Raw genomic sequence first — 18,736 nt, forward strand, 5'->3', positions numbered from 1 at the left:
CTCTGTCTCGAACATCGTATGCTATTGGTAGCGTTAATAGGCAGACGCCTGTCGCATATCACAGATCCAGCGCCGTATCAAAGGGCTCTTTATGCGCGTTTGATAGCGGTAGGGAGTAGCTAAGAAAGCAAGCGAGAAAGAGAAAGAATGCACGCGGGGCAGAGAGAGAGAGAGAGAGAGAGGGAGAGAGAAAGGGAAGGGAGGGCGCAGAGTAAGAGAAGGGGGATCGAGAGAGAGAGAAAAAAAAACGAGAGAGGGCGGTAGTAGATATCGGTAACGAGAACAGCGCCCCTGGCGGTCGTCGCAGCACTCCGCTGCCGCCCGTAGCGAGAACTAGCCGCGTGCAGATGTTACTGCGCTCGCCTTTCTGCGCTGCTCTCACAAGATGTTATCTGCCGCGTGCAATACCTCGTTTAATGTCTCGTTGCGTGGTTTCGCGCTCAGATTGGCGGTGCCCCCGTGCAGACCACACCTGCGTCTGTCTTAAACCTGCTACCGCATTTCGGTAATTGGAGTATAAAGGCGGGGAGGTGAGGTATAGCACATTTTCGTGATAGGTGGTAGCCGCTATCCGGCCATCTGCTGGGCATAGTGAAAAGGAACGTGAGGAATGACTATTTGTCACTGTAAGAGAATTTTCCGATTACTAATTGGAATAAATATTGAGCACGTATATAACATGGTTATATAGCGCCTATTAGCATGTTAGTTATTGTACAGCTGTTGTATATTAACGAATTATCTTTCCTAACCGTTATACGTTATTACATAATCGCTGTGATGAGATTAGTGACTTCATTAATATCCGGGAGCCGTGCATTTTGCTGACAATAGCTTGAAGTTATGCTAACCTATGCCATGTTTAGCGCCGTGTCGGGTCCATTTCACTGAACAGCGTTGACCTCTTAGAACTATTATCTTGTTTATCAGTTAACGCACTAAACAAAGCGCAAACAAAATTGTCTGGGTCTAGCTTCAGTAGATGTGTGATACTGTTTAGGTCATTACCAGAAAAATGGACCGCCCGCAGGCACTCTGCACCGTGATTTCTTTTCACTATAATCGTCGGCGACAACAGATATTTCTCCTAATTTCCAGTTTTCGTATCTTATCTGCGTGCGGCCGCATTGTTTACGCGGTTGTTTATTTACGCGTCCGTGTGACATTTATTCCGTCATGTTGAGCGTGACAACTCACGACGCGATAACGATGCGACACAATACCGACCGACGGGCCTCAATGTTATCAGCTCGGCTGCTGCTATTTGCTGTCATCTATATCCCATAGAGTACACGCAAATTGGTTCCTATTGCGCCGACAACTTCCCAAGTAGATAGCAAGGTTGGGGCCTTATTGCAATGCTATCTGGTGTATCCTGGCGAGCCGACCTTCTCTAGTTTACACGGGTAGTGGGTGAGGCCGTGGGTATAGGATGCAAGCTCAGACTGTCTGCTAAGCGTGTGTGGTTAACGTTTGTGGCCGTTGTTGGCAAATTGGGAAGATCGGTCTTTCTTAAACAAAATGTATGATCAGCGAGGCGTCGCAGAAAGAGTGAGAAATGTAATGATCTGGTGGATATGTGATGCAGAGTTTGTAATGTAAAGCGAAACCAGTCATACACATTAAACGCACCTACGCGATGAAAACTAGAGACAGTTATTATGCATTTATACGCATTTTCAGAGGAAGGACGTGGTGAAATTTAAATAACAAACGACGTCTTCGTGATAGCAGTATTCACAGTATTAATGATGATCTTTTTCTAGAGAGATCCTGCGTGAAATTTTGTAAAATTTGCACGTCAATTTCTTTATCATTATCTTTGAAAGATAACCCGTCTCGATTTTACAGCTGTGCAAAACACCGGTGCTAGCGCATTAGAAGTATAATTTTTCTCAGGATCTGTTTTACATTCTACAGATGATACATCATCTCAGTGTGACATCTTTGTTGAGCTTTAGGCCATGAAACGTTGAGTAAATGTTTTTTCAAGACTGACGCGTGATGCTGCTAGTGCAAGCGTGCTACATTGGATCAATGACGAAAAAAGGCTCGCTTTAAGAATACAATTCGTTTTTCCTCAATGCTAATGAAATAGTAGTCATTTTAAACATGAAATACAGTAGTTTCATCTGTAAGACATTTCTCGGGACGTGAGCACTGACTGAGAGCTTGGTTTCTTAGGGTGGCAACATGTAGGCAGAAGGCCTCGGTAATTATATCGTCCTTCGCGGTAAAATACATTGCGAGCTCAGAAATTTAGGAAGCAAATAGTTTCAAACTGCTGCGTTGAGCCTACAGCCAGCAGCAGTGTTTTCCGGGGACTTTGCGAGTACTCATCAACCAATATAAGTGGATTCTACAGTGTTGTAAACCCGCTCCTAAGTGCTGTTTCCTGTGCGCAATTTGACAACGACTTTGAAAGTGTCTTAGACTTGTGTCAGTTTGCATTCTCTAATGGTGTCCGTCGTTAAGTGCAGTGCAAGGTTAACGTACGTGGAGGGGTCATGCACGAAAGACGCGAATGAGTCTGTCATTTCGTGACGAGTTCATGGCGATTGAACCCAATTGAGAGGTAGAAAGACTTGACCTGAGAATCATAGGGCTGTCTTGGTATGCGTTCCTTTCTCGGTGCAACTCGATGCTCGAGTTTATTAATCCGCGGGTTTCCGCACACAAATTTACGCGTTAATAAATGTTTCCGCTGACATGCGAAGTAAGATTGTGACATCCAAGAGTACACCTGGTTTTTGTCTTACGTGGTTTTTCCTCAGTTAATATCTTGTTGGATGAATAGCAGCTAGGCGTGGTCGTGGGGCAGGCACCCCCGCCCCTGCTACCAAATCACCATCATCTTCACGGTCACAGCTACCGGTTCAGAGCGATAGCCGCACGTTGTCTCCGCGTACGTATAGTGCTGTTCATAGCTGATCCAGCCCGGCAACGTGTAATTTCGATAACAACTATTGTTATCGCTGTCTGGTTGAACTCATTTAAGGCCAGCGCCGAATTTATCAGTGTCAAATTTTGAATTATCTTCCATTTTGCGACTTCCTAGTGTAGTCACGCTTGCCGCAAATATGAGCGCTTGCATTTGGCCTTTTCAATCTCGGGCTGTCATTGGTCTGTGTCAATAGCAATGCCTCGTGACGGTTATAACAACCTGATGTAGGCGAACTATTACATAATCCGAGTAGAGTGATATCTCTGGTGACGTCATCGTATTGTGAAAAGATTGCATTTTGATGTTGTAAGCGCGACACGTGTACGTACACGTGTGTCATTTGTGTTTGTCTTTCTGCCACTATATGACTATCTATAAAACTGAAATGATATTGCGTCACCCTGGCTGTAAGTTGATTATTTATTTATTGATGGCGCAACGCATTGATGCTGAGATATTAACTATTGTGATTATGGGCTGTCAGAATTTACACGTCTGCGCATTGCGTGTTATCTTGGTTTTTAATCATTTCCTTCGGTGAGATTCCTATGATTACCGAATGATTTCTCTGCACTTTCACGGTTATCCATTTTATGGCCACTTGTTTTGCATGCGTGAACTTCATATGCACTAGTGCTGTTATATTTTTTTAGTATCATCTGCAGGCTGACAGTCATATAACTAGTGTCCGTATATATACTGCAATTTATCGTATGTATAATACCTTGATAATACGTGTGCAGGCAGAAATTCTCAGGAATAATTTCACCCTCGATTGTGCGCAGTTGCCTTGGACATTTGGCCTATTTTTAGGCGTCTAAATCTACTGTGTGGGCTTGCATGTGTAGAATGCATGCAGCATATATAGGCAATTAATATTAAGTAATTTCAAGTGTCTATTTCGACGGGCGCATAAACAGAAATGTATGTCTTATCTATTTCTTTGGTTAATTTGCGAAGAGTTGCGATCTTTAACGGGTTTCTCTAGCATGCAGGTAAGACAGGCAAGATGATTATCTTCATTAAACGCGTGCGGTAGCGTGTGACACACGTATAACTAGCGGCGGGGTAGTTGCCAATGTTTGCATGAATTATCTTCAGGTAGTTTTGGCTTTTGCCGCTCTGCCACACAAGGTGCCGTATCCGATACTGTCCTGCGTAGCCACTCTCAGACATCTGCTGCGAAGATCCGTCATTACCGCGTGATTTATGCATTATGTAGATCGCTCCCATCACCCAACGCTCTCAGTATGACTGAACATTCTCCTGCATAGCAGCAGCAGCAGCAGCAGCAGCAGTAGAAGTAGTAGTAGCAGTAGCAGTAGCAGTAGGAGCAGTAGCATTAGCATTAGCAGTAGCAGTAGCAGCACCAGTAGCATTAGCATTAGCAGTAGCAGTAGCAGCACCAGTAGCAGTAGCAGTAGCAGTAGCAGTAGCAGTAGCAGTAGCAGTAGCAGTAGCAGTAGCAGTAGCAGTAGCAGTAGCAGTAGCAGCACCAGTAGCAGTAGCAGTAGCAGTAGCAGTAGCAGTAGCAGTAGCAGTAGCGGTAGCAGCAGCAGCAGCAGCAGCAACAACAACAGCAACAACAGCAGCAGCAACAACAGCACTGATACAGATCAGCATCCTCGTGGCAACGAATGTTGTCGTAATAATGCGCGACAATCATCCATCCACAAACGAGGCAGCACGTGCGTGCGCGCGTGTTTGCATGCGTGCGTGCGTCGTGTGCGTGAGCGCGTGAGAGAATTTTTCGAGAACAGAACGCCGCTACGCGTGCATATATACAGCCTGTCGCGACATTTTAGTGGTGCGCTTGTTTGTTACCGCCGCCGCCTTACAAGAACAGGACCCGTGTGGCCAGCAGGCGCGAGGAGATGTAGAGGTACCGCTCACAACCCAGCGAGACATCTAACGGCGTCACTGGGGGGTCGCGTGATGTCACTGCGCGCGTGTGCAATAAGATGGGGCTGCGGGCGCTCAGGCCAGTCATAGTAGTGACGGAGCATGCAGGTGATGTGCGCACCTGGGACACTCCGGTCTATCCAGCGGGACGCCTGATAGCGCAGAGAACGCCCTTTGATCCTCTTACTTGACGTGCGCTAGATATTTCCAGTGTGGAGAGTTTTTGCTGCCTATTCAGGTATGGATATGATATTTTAACTGCGTTTACGTAACAGCACGCGTAACCTAATGCGGTAACCTTTTGTGACCTTGCGATATTCGCAAGACAGTTCGATGAGTTGTCGATTCATCAGTTGCGCACAATAATTATTTTGTTATGTGGCAGAGTACATTCTCATATACTATGTAATAATGAAACACGAAACGAAACCGCTTTTCTTTTTACAAAAACACAAATTGAACACACACACGCACGCACACGCGGGCGCGCGTACGCACGCACGCACGCACGCACGCACGGACGCACGCACGGACACGCATATATATTACATGTGTAATCGTGGCGTTTTTACCTATCAACTTTTAGAAAAGGTTAGTTTGAATATAATGTGAAGGTTAATGTTATCATCAGTGACAAAAAACATCTAGCAATGCGTGCTGTGCTGTGTGCTCCCGTTTCGATCACGGCCGTCGCGCTCCTGGCCGGCCGAGGGCCATAGCCTTCCCCTGAAACCACGTGTGGTCCGTGTCGTTCCAGCTCGAATATTCAGATTATTCAATTTTGCGATACGGGGTGAGGTGCGTGTGAGAGTTTTCCCTTTTCACTATATCGCGTCGGCCAGCGCACCTGGAGCATTATCCCCCCGGCGCTCTCAATGCAGGAATAAACGCTGACAAGATTGCAACAACGCCAGCCTCCCACTGCGCGCGCGGCCGCGGCTCCCCTCTCTCGCTCTCTCTCTCTCTCTCTCTCTCTCTCTCTCTCTCTCTCTCTCTCTCTCTCTCTACTCTCTCTCTCCCTCTCCCTCTTTTCTCTCCCCTCTCTCTCCCTCTCCCCTCTCCCCTCTCTCCCCCTCCTCTCCCTCTCTCTCTCTCTCTCTTTTTTCCCCTCTCTCCCTCTCGCTCTCTCTTTCTCTCTCGTTCTCTTTGCGAGTGGTAACATGGCGGACAGCGATACGGCAGCGCGCGGCATACGCGCCCATACACGCCGCGCGGTGCGAAACTTTTCAATTAAATGGGACCACCCGAGGTCGAGCGATCTTTATTGCGATCGCGCGTATACGGTTGATTCTCAACAGCTGCTGTTTAATATCGGTATAAATTGGCGATTTTCACAGGTGATTTACTATGTATCGCGATGATGAGCGATCGCTGGTGGATGGGAAGGAGGGGGGGAGGAGGAGGAAGAGGAGTAGGAGGAGGTGGAGGAGGTGGTGGAGGTGGTGGAGGTGGAAGAGGAGGAGGAGGTGGAGGAGGTGGTGGTGGACGAGGAGTAGGAGGCGGAGAAGGAGGTGGTGGTGGACGAGGAGTAGTAGGAGGAGGAGGAGGAGAAGGAGGAGGAGGAGGAGGAAGAGGAGGAGGAAGAGGAGGAGGTGGAGGAGAAGAAGGTGGTGGTGGACGAGAAGTAGGAGGAGGAGGAGGAGGAGGAGGAGGGAGGAGGAGGAGGGGGAGGAGGAGGAGGAGGATGTTGGTGGTGGTTGGTGGCGGTGAGGGGTGGTGGTGGTGGTGGTAGTGGTGGTGGTTAGGTCATGGGTAGGGTGAGGGAGGAATGGAGGGTTGGGGCAGCGGTGAGGAGGGGGAGGAGAGACAGTGTCACCATATGTTCATCAACCCTTCCAGGCAGCGCGCATTGCGCAGGCGTTGCAATGAATAAATGTCTATCTATATATCTATATGAAACACTGTTAGATTCATATCGACGCACAGTGCTATAGACGCGACTTTTTCGCGCTTTTGTTTTCTTCAGTCTCTCTGTTTTGCCTCGTATCCCTCTCTCTGTCTCTCTCTAGCTCTCTCTCTCTCTCCTCTCTCTCTCTCTCTCTCTCTCTCTCTCTCTCTCTCTCGTCTCTCTTCTCTCTCTCTCGCTCTCTCTCTCTCTCTCTCTCTCTCTCTCTCTCTCTCCCTCTCTCTCCATATATATATTATATATTCACACACGCGCGAACGCATGCACGTAAGCATTTATACTATATATATATATATATATATATGCGGTTTTAGGGTTATATATCTGCCGTGGACAGTGAGCTGGCCATTTCTAACCCGAGGCTCTCGCTCCACTTACATATACCAGCTCAACTAATTGGCCTCGCCTTCCTTTCTTTATGAAACTTCCTTCGCCCGAGGGCTCAGATAGGCAGATGATAGGACCTAGGCAGCGCAGCGTTGCTGACGGTCGTACCCGCATCCGATTTCCTCTGCCTGTCTGCCGTCTCTCTCTCTCTCTCTCTCAGTCTTTTTCTCTTTCTCTCTACCTGTGTGTGTGTGCGCGCGCGTGTGTGGTGTGTGTGTGTGTCGTGTGTGTGTGTGTGCTGTGTCGTGTGCTGTGTGCGTGCGTGGTGCGTTGCGTGCGTGCGTGCGTGCGTCGCGTGCGTGCGTGCGTGCGTGCGTGCTTGTGCCGTGCGTGCGGGCGTGCCGTGTCGGCGTGGTGCGTGCGTTGCCGTATTCGCGTGGCAGTTGCGTCGTGCGTTGACGTGCGTGCGTGCGTGCGTGCGTCGCGATGCGTGCCCCGTTGTGTAGGTGCTGTGGCTGACTGTGTGTGTGTGTGTTTGTGTGCGTGCGTGCGTGCGTGTGTGCGTGCGTGCGCGCGCGTGTGTGTGTCTCTCTTTCTCTCTCTCTCTCTCTCTCTCTCTCTCTCTCTCTCTCTCTCTCTCTTTCTCTATCTCTCGCTCTCTATATATATATATATATATCTCTCTCTCTTTCTCTCTCTCTCTATCTATCTATCTCTCTTTCGCGCGCGCTCTCTCTCTCTCTCTATCTATCTATCTCTCTTTCGCGCGCTCTCTCTATCTCTCTCTCTCTCTCTCTCTCTCTATCTATCTATCTCTCTTTCGCGCGCGCTCTCTCTCTCTATCTATCTATCTCTCTTTCGCGCGCTCTCTTTCTCTCGCCCATGCTTACTCGCGCTCGCCCCCTCTCGCTCTCACTCTATATCTATCTATCTATCTATCTCTCTTTCGCACTCTCTCTTTCTCTCGCTTACGCTTACTCGCGCTCGCCCCCTCTCGCTCTCTCGTGCTCGCGCTCGCACTCTTCTCTCCTCTCTCGCTCTCACTACTTGTGTACTCATTCAATCGCGCTCTCTCCCTTCTCTCGCTATTCCTACTCGCGCATTCTCTCCCTCTCACCTTCTCCTTCTCTCTGTACAATTGATCTTGTCTGGGACTATATATTGTAGCGACCATAGCCGTGGTGAACATGAAATAGTAGCAGTAGCATAGTGTCACTGACTTACTGGAATATTGCCAACTAGAGGTAACGCTGCGTGTTGTTTGTAACTAAAGTCGCCGTGAGGTCTGAAATACCTGATCAAGTAGGAAAAAGAAGAAAGCTTGTGTGGCGAATTCGTCGCCATGCCAACAGCCAGCGCACGAAATTTATGATGACATTTTTAGATGGCTATCTGATATTTGCTCAGGGCACTGTCGGAAGAGTGCATCAATGCGTTTGAATCAGTAGAAACACATCGGACAGCTCTATTCTTTATATCTCTATCTATCGCACTGTACATAAATAAATAAATAAACAAATATATATATATATATATACGTCGTGTAGCCGAGTACGCTTTACGCGTATATAACTAATTTAGTGTATGCGTACGTATATAGTTTGCTCAAGGCGCTATAACTACCGACCGGTTTACGACTATAATTCAATTATTCGCAGCACTAATAAATTATTTGCGTGATCACTTCATTCAGCGAAACATCCGCTCGTTTGTTTTCTCGTCTTTTCACCTCACCTGTCATTGTCTCTCGTATCACAGCGAGAGGAAGCAACATCAGCGCCGTGAAATGAATTCTTTTTCGCCTATCCAATTTCTCTCAATAGAATTTGCATAGTAATGTTCTGCAGCCGACCAAGACGAGTTGAACAAGCGTTCGTACAGCTTTCGGCTGTCTGTTGGAATTTATTTTCTGTCGCCATGCCGCGTTCTATTTGTCTCGAGTCTGCAGTACGATAGCGAAATATATAGGCAGTGGGTGAAAAGCGCAGCGCACATTTAAATTCGCGTGAATATTTTTTTCTGACATCAATTAATGTATGTGGTTATACGACTTTTTCTACCAAGGCATATTCGTGTTTTTTTCTGCAATTGACATGTTTACTGTGGGATGTTAAAGTAATAACTTTACTGTGTTTTCTTTATATTTGAGAGCATTCAGCCATTGTTATAGTTTCGATGCAATAAAACCGTTTAATGAACCTTACGGTAAATTCATGTGAACCCAATAGTAATTATTTTATATACTATGTGCAGAAACGTTAATCGATTTCATTTTGTCAAATTCAGTAATCAGTTCTTGATCTGTACAGTTTACCAATTTCTGTCTGACCATGAGCATAGGGCTGGAAAATGACTAGAAGTATGAGTTGCACTAGAATAGCGATGTGTTAGACTATAATAGTATAATCCCAGCAATATCGTGGTTCCATCGCATGCCCTAGAGCCACAAAACCTGCTGGAGTTTATGAGGCACTATTAGGCTCAGAACATGCAAGGTTCGCATTAAAATTTCAGGCTATAATTTGGTCAATCAGATTTATTCCTCATTTAGGAATGTTGAATTTGAAACTGTGCTAATTTGGTATGTACAACCTGTCTGGCCATGAAAGAGTAGTTCTTTACTGCATGTGCGTGTGTCGTTCTCGTGCACATAGCTTCAGTCGGAATCACATAATCAACCTTGTGTTGTCAAAGTTCAGAGGAAATGCAGAGAGAAATTCGAAATATTGTCTATTGTCGAAACTGGCTTTTATACAATGGAATATGTGGGGTTAGGGTCGTAAAAGAGGACGACTTCGCAGCTATCCAGTAAGCAACACATGGTTATAAACAGGAAGAATAGTTAAACAAAGGTCTGAGGCTATTGTTGCATATAGTGGTGCGTGTGATCTTCAAAAGCATTCAGGTTCCTTGACTACACTGCGTAGTCTGTTAAATTGTCACGTGATACTGTAGCATCATAACACAATAACACTCCTATACACTGTTATTACCAAGGTTCAAGACATCTATCACTTTATTGCGTGCAAAACACTACAAGTGGTCCTCTGCAGGTCAGTCACGCCACTGGTTAACGTTACGTGACCCTACCCCCTTTACGTAATAACCGCATAATACACCCGCATAACTTGTTAGCTTGTTCTCTTTGCGGTATGTATTGATATAATAAGCTGTCAAGTCTATTGCTTGGTTTAGTGCATCTCTCTCGCTTTGAGTGTAATGACGTACCCCATCCTGTGTTTTGGGGAACTAGTTTAATAATTAGATACTGATGAGCAATTTAACAATTAACCAAACTTAGCTATAATTTATAGAAACTGCTCTCCCTTTGTATAGATTTGCTTATTTGTCGACGTATTTATATTGTAATCTAAAGAACATCAACATCCTGCAATAACGTGGGTTGTTATAGTTATATCAGTGAAGTATAATGTGAACTATCATAATACATGAACGCGTCATGTGCCTCTCCTGCAGGTCTATTACAAAGCAATAAAGGACATAGAAGCTGGCGAAGAGATGTTGCTCTACGAGAGAGATGCTGTCTACCCAGAGAGTGAGCTGGAGAACCTACCCGTAGATGAAGGTAGGGGGATGATTTACTCAAATCAACATATTTCTGAATACGGCCAGTAAAATAACGATCATCCCGCACGAATGGTAACAGCTTGGCCTTTGAGATAGAGGAAGGAAGCGTCACCACAAATGTTTAATATGCATTCATGTCGATCTGCTCATCAGATGAGAAATCATACGAATGCAAGTGTGGCGAGGTGTTCCGGTCAAAGGTGGCGCTGCGAAGACACGAGACGTATGCCTGCGGCAACAAGAACGCCATCTACATGAAGATCAATGAGGAGTTCATGTCGAGTAAGACAGGCTGTGCTGATGGGTATGCACAGCAGCAGCTCCAGTGCATGGATTGCGAAGTGGAATTCCCTGACCTTGCAAAGTATGTACACGTCGCTGTTATATTCTCGTGTTGCTGTGTGTATGATTTGTAATTAAGCTCGGGCACTGACGTGGGGGCGGTGTTTAAAAGTAATTACTAAAATTATAATCCCATCTTCCATTTCAGTTTTTGGGCTTTGGTATATCAGAACATTCTTGATTTGTCCTAAATAGCTTATGCTGTCTCATTAACATGTATTGCTTGTGCAGTTTTAGGTTGATCTTAATGCCACAAAGCAGGGTTACTGCTATCTGCTTCTATACTAACTCTGGTGGTTAAATTCTGGCACAGGTACGAAGAGCATATGCAGGGCCATTGCAAGGACACCGAGTACAAGTGTGACCAGTGTCCGCGAGTCTTCAACTGGAAGTCCAACCTCATCCGTCACCAGATGCAGCATGCTGCCGAGGACAGCCAGCTGGCCTGCGAGAACTGTGACAAGGCATGTTGCTGTACACGCGATTGCGATTCACCGGTAACCTCATCAGCAGCTGCCAACTGTGGTTTTCAGATTGCTGTTCATATCACAGCCACTGCGCAGCACGCCCGCTCAACCTGTCAATAGTTGCTTCTCACGTAGGGCCCGTTCGTTTCATTTCGTCGCACAAATTTACACCGACAAAGCCGCTCATCGCTCCGTGTTCACGTGCGACACAGTTTTAACAAGTTTAACACGGACAGCATTACGTACCGTTGAGTTCCAGTTGCTCGTGAATTACAGTACAGTGCCAGTTCTGCGCACCAATCTGAAAACCATGATTGTTATAGAATTAAGTGCAACTAGAAAGCATTTCGACACGTGCGAATGCCTCATTGACGTAACTCTGTGACTGCACCTACATTGCTATATTAGAAATTTATGCAGCACAGTGTGTGCGCGCGCATGCGTGCGTGCGCGCGTGCGTGCGTGCGTACGTGTGTGGGATGTGTGAGTGGATTAGCTGGAGCAGGGCGGCGTAATTGAACGCTTACAGGGTAAATGTTAATAATTATCTAATGTGCCAATGTTTGGTTCAGTTGATGTTAAGAGTATCAGTATAGCTCTCTGCGATGGCAGGTCTTCGACACACACATATGCACACTCGCATCTACTTGCTCTGGTTAGACATTACTGAAATTAGAGAGGAAACTTGTCGACTATATAACACAAGGAAATATTCGCAAACACATTTTAATGGTTGCAATATTTATCTGCTCTTGCAGGTATTCACTGACGCTAGTAATCTGCAGAGGCACATCCGCACGCAGCATGTGGGAGCGCGCTCGCATACATGTCTGGAATGTGGCAAGGCGTTTGCCACGTCCAGTGGACTGAAGCAACACACTCACATACACAGCAGCGTGAAACCTTTCCAGTGTGAGGTATGTGACTCTGCAGGCTTCTAGTCTTGTCAGACCTGATTGCGTGCATTCAGTTGGTCATCCTGCTCTGAAAAACGTCCCTGCATGTTAGCGAGGTCTCCTTCCTCATTTTGGTACAAATTGGACCTGCAGTTCAAGACTGTATTAACTGAAGATGCATGTTAGCAGGGAGCTTGATTATTAGGCCTTCCAATTCATTGGCATTTGAAGTGCTTACATTGACTTGCTGGCAGCGATCATTAACAGTAACGGTTGCAACATGCTTACTAAATTTGTTCTTGTTATGTCTTTTAGGTGTGTCTGAAGGCATACACACAGTTCTCCAATCTCTGTCGTCACAAGCGCATGCATGCTGACTGTCGCACCCGCATCAAGTGCAAAGACTGCGGCCAGTCCTTCTCCACGGTGACGTCGCTTAGCAAGCACAAGCGCTTCTGTGAGGGGGCGCTGCGCCATGGACTTCCGCCATACTTCCCCAGCGTTCCATCGTCTGAGAAGTCTCCGATTGGTGGGCCACCCTCCACATCACATCCCTACCCGAATCTTTATGGGATCCGTCCAAACTTTCCCCTGTTCCCAATGGGTTATCCGTTCATGCCACCTCACATGCTACCTTTCCCATCCCAACTACATGCACCACGCTTCATACCACATTCAACAACTTCCTCAATAAGTCCAGGTCATCTGCACGAGAGTAAGCCACCACGCATGCAGGCCGCCCCGAAAGGAAGCGAAGGCTCGGAGGTGAGCGAACTGTCGGATCTCAGCTCACCCGGAGGCAGCAGTGCTGATACCAGCATCGAATCTGACGCCGAGAGCGAAGGCGATAAGAAGGAGAGAAAGGCGGGCGAGGTGAAGCCAGCACCGATCCTCACGCAGGCTCTCTTGCAGCAGCGGAGCGCACACCCTATGTTCTCATCCACACTCTCGTCACCTCGACGTGCAGATGGCAAGACATATATACCAAGAGAGCGGGCGTTCGACCTGACGAAAAAGAGTGAGGAATCCCCACTTGATCTGAGTGTGAAGAAGCCGTCCTTCACTCAGGAGCAACACAAGACGCACATCTTCGGAAGCAAGCAATTGAGCATGGAAGGAAAGCGCCCCGTGAAGCCAGTCGCTCCTCCTCCGCAGCCTCCGGCAGCTCGCCCATCGGTCGAACGGTTTCTGAGGCCGGAGAGCAGCCAGACGGTCGCACCCAGCATGTCCATTCCCAGTCTGTCCTCTGGTAGTCTGGCTGGACTTCAGTTCCCGGGCAGGTTCCCGTTTGCACCGCGGTTCCCTTTTCCCAACCCGGCACTGATGAACATCAACAACATCAACTTGGAGATGCTGCGCAAACAGTTTGAGATTAACAGACCACCGATGATGTCAGATGCGATGCGTTTTCCTGAAAGGCCCATGCAGTTTTCGCCCTATGCCATAAATGGCGCTAAGCAGAAGGAGCGTTACGGCTGCAAGTATTGCGGCAAGATTTTCCCGCGGTCAGCTAACCTCACTCGTCACCTGCGCACTCACACGGGGGAGCAGCCCTACAAGTGCAAGTACTGCGAGCGATCATTCAGCATCTCCTCTAACCTACAGCGCCACGTCAGGAACATCCACAACAAGGAGAAGCCGTTCAAGTGTCCGCTGTGTGACCGCTGCTTCGGCCAGCAGACGAATCTTGACCGGCATCTGAAGAAGCACGAGACGGAGGGACCCAATTTCACTGGGTATTCACCGGATTCGAACCTCGACGAGAAAGACGAGAGCTATTTCACGGAAATTCGCAACTTTATCGGCAAGGTGACGGAGAAGGACCAGGAGGCGCACAGTAATCTCGACACGAACTTCTCGCTCATCGACCAGATTGAGAAGAAGACTTTCATCGACCGCACGTCTAGTCCCGAGCGAGACGCAGAGAGCATGTCAATCAAAACCAACTCGTCGATCGACGACGATGAGGAAGCCGAGCCACTGCCAAAGCGCGCACACGTCGACGAGCGAAACAACAACAACTCGCCGGTGGTGGGCAGCAGGAAGCAGGACATGCTGTCTCCGCACGGCTCTCTGAAGTCCCCAGCTCCCGCCCCGCAGGCGCCCTCCAGATCTGACCTTCAGGCGACCATGCTGCGCGAGCAACTCAACCGAAGTCCCGACTCGACCCGGCAAAACCCTCTTGCCGAGAAGCTGGGCAGCTATGGCAACATCTACGAGTTGATGCTAGGCAAGGCGACGACGTGCGCTATCTGCCAGAAGGACTTTGCGTCACCCGCGAAGCTGTACGTCCATTTCCAAGAGCTGCACAGTGACTTCAAAGCGTTCTCGTTCTGTGACGCGATGCCCGTGCCTGTGCCAGTGCCAGCGGGAGCTGTTAGCACCAGTTTGCAGAATGGTCACGGTGAACAGAAGGTACTTACGACATAGAAATAGTATGTGAAGAGTTTTTGAGGGCAACAACGCGGAAAATCTCTACACAGTTGCCGTCTGATGTGGCGCACACACAGTAGGTTGTAAATGGCTATATTCTGCAGACATCATTTAATATTGGTGAATGGATAATATGTTGAGTTTAAAATAGCTGTTCTGAGGTATATATATAGTGCAGCCTATTTAAACTGTTGTGTACAGTGGTATCTGGTTCAGCGTTGACCAATCTATTTTAGACGCGCACCGTATTAGCACGTACACGTCCTCTCCGTAGAATACATATATTATGTCGAATTCAGTATTGTTTGCTCAGGTACTGTCGCTGCTGCGCCTCACATCGCAGGTGATGATCGTTGACTCTATCGCGTTGTAAATTGCGGATCGGTGTCAGTGAGCAAACCGCGAGGCTGTCGCCACGATGAAACGCGTGACGACGTCGGCGACGTGTCCAACAGTAGGTTGACACGCCTCGGTGCGCTCTTGCGAGGCAGCTATGAATTAAAAAATGTGATTCCTTATGGAAGCCGAGTCTTGTGCACCAAGCACATGCGTATCGTAGCAGTCAGTAGTAGGTATAGAGAACGACTACTCCTCCTTGCGAGGGATTCCTGTATCGTAGCGTTTTATCGAGTTGCTAACGGCTGGTTTCCGCATGACACTTTGGTGCTATCACCAAGCAGTCAACTTGGAGTGCTGCTCCAGGATAGGACGAGATGCTGTCAGATGCATGTACAGTAGATGTACCTAATCGTTTCTCAATTTGTACAGTTGTGTGTCGGCTATACATTTTGACAGTTAAATGACAATGAGTATATTATATTAAAGTAATTAATAACTCTCATGATAAATCACGTTTCATGTAAATTTTTATGCAGTAACTTATAGCGTTTGAAAGTTATGTGTAATGTTTTCGTTAAGGTTAATGATACATCGTAATCACCGCGTATTGCACTACGTAGACCTAATTAGTAGCTAATTGTGGTAAATATACATGGGTAGCACGGATCACTCTTGCGTTAATTACTGATGCGTTTCCAAAAATATATATGTATTTGGAAAATATCAAAGAAGTTTAATTGCGTGTCTGTGCGTTTATAATCAGGATCAACATTGTTTTGTCATACAAGCCAGTTGCCCGCAATGCACATGTAGGGAGATACTAAAGGCGTGGCTTTAAGTAGCGTGTGCCGGTGCCAGGATAGTTAGCTCTTTTGGTTTATTCTGTCTGAGCCTAAACTACAACACAATCATGACTTCATTTATGCACCATTTTAAAGCCGGATATTTTTTATATTTGTTTTTTTTTGATAGGGTAGGTGACTGTAGTGTGTTGCTTGAACAAATATTTTCTAGTCTTGAATGTTGAATGCTCGCGCGCGTGTACCCGGCCTATGTCCCTGCTTGGTTGTACAATTACTGGTTTTAGTTGTCCACGTATGGATCACAATAATTAATGGTCATTAGTTAGATAACTAGGCACCGGGGAATTTCCTTTTTAGTTTGCTTGTTACTTTCTACTTTTAATTTATGTGCAGATCGCGATCTGTGTTTCAGCGGTGTTTCGATTTCTTCGGGCGTGTGTTTTCGTTCCTATTCATATCCAGTTTTGTGTTGATCACCTTTCTTATCGCAACTGGTGCTAGGAAAGTTTATAACTGACAGAATCCGTTTATAATGCGAGTATCGTCGAGCTATTTTCGTTCATCGTCAGCCGAGAGCAAATATCCGGTAGGCGTTGTGTACAACCAGGTTCATGTGTGTTTGCAGGAGGGTGTATATCCCGATGCGGTGAAGTTTAGAAGTTTGTCTTGGATGCGTGTTGCTCGGCCATCTTGTTGCGCACAGCAGCGTGCTGGCTGTGTGCGCTATCGGTTCAGTGTGTATCTATATGTGCGTCATGAATAATGTTAATCCGTTTTAGAAATGTATCTTGTTTAACTATATCGGTGACCGCGTGTAGAAAGGTGCATTTGCTACCCAATATACATACACTTACAAGTACGTGAGTTTTATAAATATTGAACAGACACGGGGTATGAATGTCACACATTTGTTATATTACAAGTCCTTTCGTTGCCACCTTCCGACCCTCTCCCTCCAAATGCAAACCATTAATTGGCTTAAGCCGAACGTATTTATGCTGCTGAGTACTATATCGGTGTTTAACCCGAGCCGCCACTAACAGGATTTACACTGGAGGTTTATGGCAACAAAAGGCTTTGACCAATCATAGTTGTTTTCATCGTGTTAATGAATCGAAAATGTTGAGTGTTTGATTATTATTATTATTATTATTATTATTATTATTATTATAATTATAGTTATAATTCCAGTACTGAGTAAACATAAATTATACATAAATTGTGTAGAATGTTTCGGATGAATAAATCTGTGTAAACTGTAATAATATGTTGTACGTTGTGTTACATCAATCCTTTAATTGGAATGGATGGATGGATGGTTAGGTGGATGGTTGGATTGATTGATGGATGGCTGGCTGGATGGATGAATGCACGGATTGACAGACGGACGTTCGGACGGACGGAAGGGCGGAGAAATAGATGGATAGAAAGAAATATAGCTAGCAGGACAGACAGACAGCCGGACGGAGGGGCGTGGGGCCGAACAAGCGGGCTGACGGACAGGCAGCCCGACAATACGCTAGAAAGTATTAAGGATAGAATAGGTGGTAGGTTGTGAGGACGGGTGGTTGATTGGGTGGATTGGTAGGTAGGTAGGTAGGTTGTGGGAGTGGTTGCTAGCTATGTATATAAATAGCTGGGTGGATGGATCAATGAACGTGCGTGTGTGTAGAAAGACAGATGGATAGATGGTTTACAATAATTATATACGTTTATTATCCCTTGTTATTTTCCCTCGTGCTGCTTCATCAAGCTAGCGCAGCTTAATGACTGCAGTCACTTTTCCAGTGCATGACTACTTATCGTTTCAGTGGATGTGTTTCTCATACCTGAGTAAATGGCTTCACCACTTGGTTGTCACAATGGGGTTCAACATACAATACGGTAATGGGCATCCACGAGAGTTATTATTTTCCCTTGATATTCAATAATTGATATCTTAATGAGCGTGCAACAAAGGCGAATTCGTGCACCTGATATGGCAGCGTGCAGAGCAATGAAGGCAGCATAAAAACAACAAAGGCAACCACTTAGCCCATTCAAGCCATCCCAACCACCGGCTTTGATCGCATGTTCGTATCGAAATGCAACAGGATGTGAGCGGAGAGCGTTCAGGAAGTCGCCGGCGTGATTGTTATAGATCTCAGCTTGTGCTGCTCCGCGAACAACGTCGAAATGGACCGGCTTCGGAAACTGAAGCCCGTTAAGAAGCAATAACTCTGCGGTCATCAAACGACTGACAAGAAAATGGCATTAGTGGGTTTATATGCGCTTTTACGTTGCGTTTATGTCCCCACATCAGGTGCGTGGCTCGCACAATGCTCGCTGAGGTTGCAACTGCCACTAAAAGAGGTTTCGCCGAGAGAAAAGTCGGCAGTAACTTGACTTAAACGTCAGCCATTGAGAAGCGGTGCGTACTGCGCGGGTCCCCTACTCACGCGACGCCTGCGTTATTGTCTTCTTAATTGACCATAGAAAATGGAAATGCATAGTCGCGCGCATTTAGCTAGAATGATCACAATACAACGCACGCGGGAAGCTGGCTGCCTATCGATCACCTAAAAGATCGATTTGATTTCACTGCATTCAAACTGTTAAAAGGCGCTTGCTATTTCACGACGTCGCTGTAGTCTTGCGCGCGTGTGAGCTAAACATTTTATATTGAGGAGATGTCAATGTTAGAGCGACAGGCAATGACGCAGTGCGCGGTCACAGAGAGCTAATGGTTTTGGTTACACAAGTTTACCATCTTAGAGGACCTCAGTTATAAAGAATGCCGCTACGCATCA

The 18,736-nt window shown here is 46.7% G+C and overlaps 1 protein-coding gene across 4 annotated transcripts in view; it reads left to right on the plus strand.

The window, feature by feature from the left end:
• Nucleotides 1-17,207, plus strand: part of LOC106807492 (MDS1 and EVI1 complex locus protein EVI1-A-like) — a 90,034-nt gene extending 72,827 nt beyond the window's left edge. For 2 of the 4 annotated variants that reach the window (XM_014809831.1, XM_014809839.1), the window contains exons 4-8: nucleotides 10,557-10,665; nucleotides 10,821-11,031; nucleotides 11,323-11,506; nucleotides 12,235-12,393; nucleotides 12,688-17,207. In XM_014809831.1, coding sequence (XP_014665317.1) covers nucleotides 10,557-10,665; nucleotides 10,821-11,031; nucleotides 11,323-11,506; nucleotides 12,235-12,393; nucleotides 12,688-14,802 — 2,778 coding nt within the window. In that variant the 3' untranslated portion in view covers nucleotides 14,803-17,207. Of the gene's footprint in view, nucleotides 1-4,998; nucleotides 5,085-10,556; nucleotides 10,666-10,820; nucleotides 11,032-11,322; nucleotides 11,507-12,234; nucleotides 12,394-12,687 lie in introns of those variants that run through there. The other 2 variants (XM_014809855.1, XM_014809847.1) reach the window with 2 other exon arrangements.
• Nucleotides 17,208-18,736: the final 1,529 nt, after the last annotated feature.

Source organism: Priapulus caudatus, unplaced genomic scaffold, assembly GCF_000485595.1.
Source record: "Priapulus caudatus unplaced genomic scaffold, Priapulus_caudatus-5.0.1 Scaffold11, whole genome shotgun sequence".
Classification (NCBI taxonomy): domain Eukaryota; kingdom Metazoa; phylum Priapulida; class Priapulimorpha; order Priapulimorphida; family Priapulidae; genus Priapulus; species Priapulus caudatus.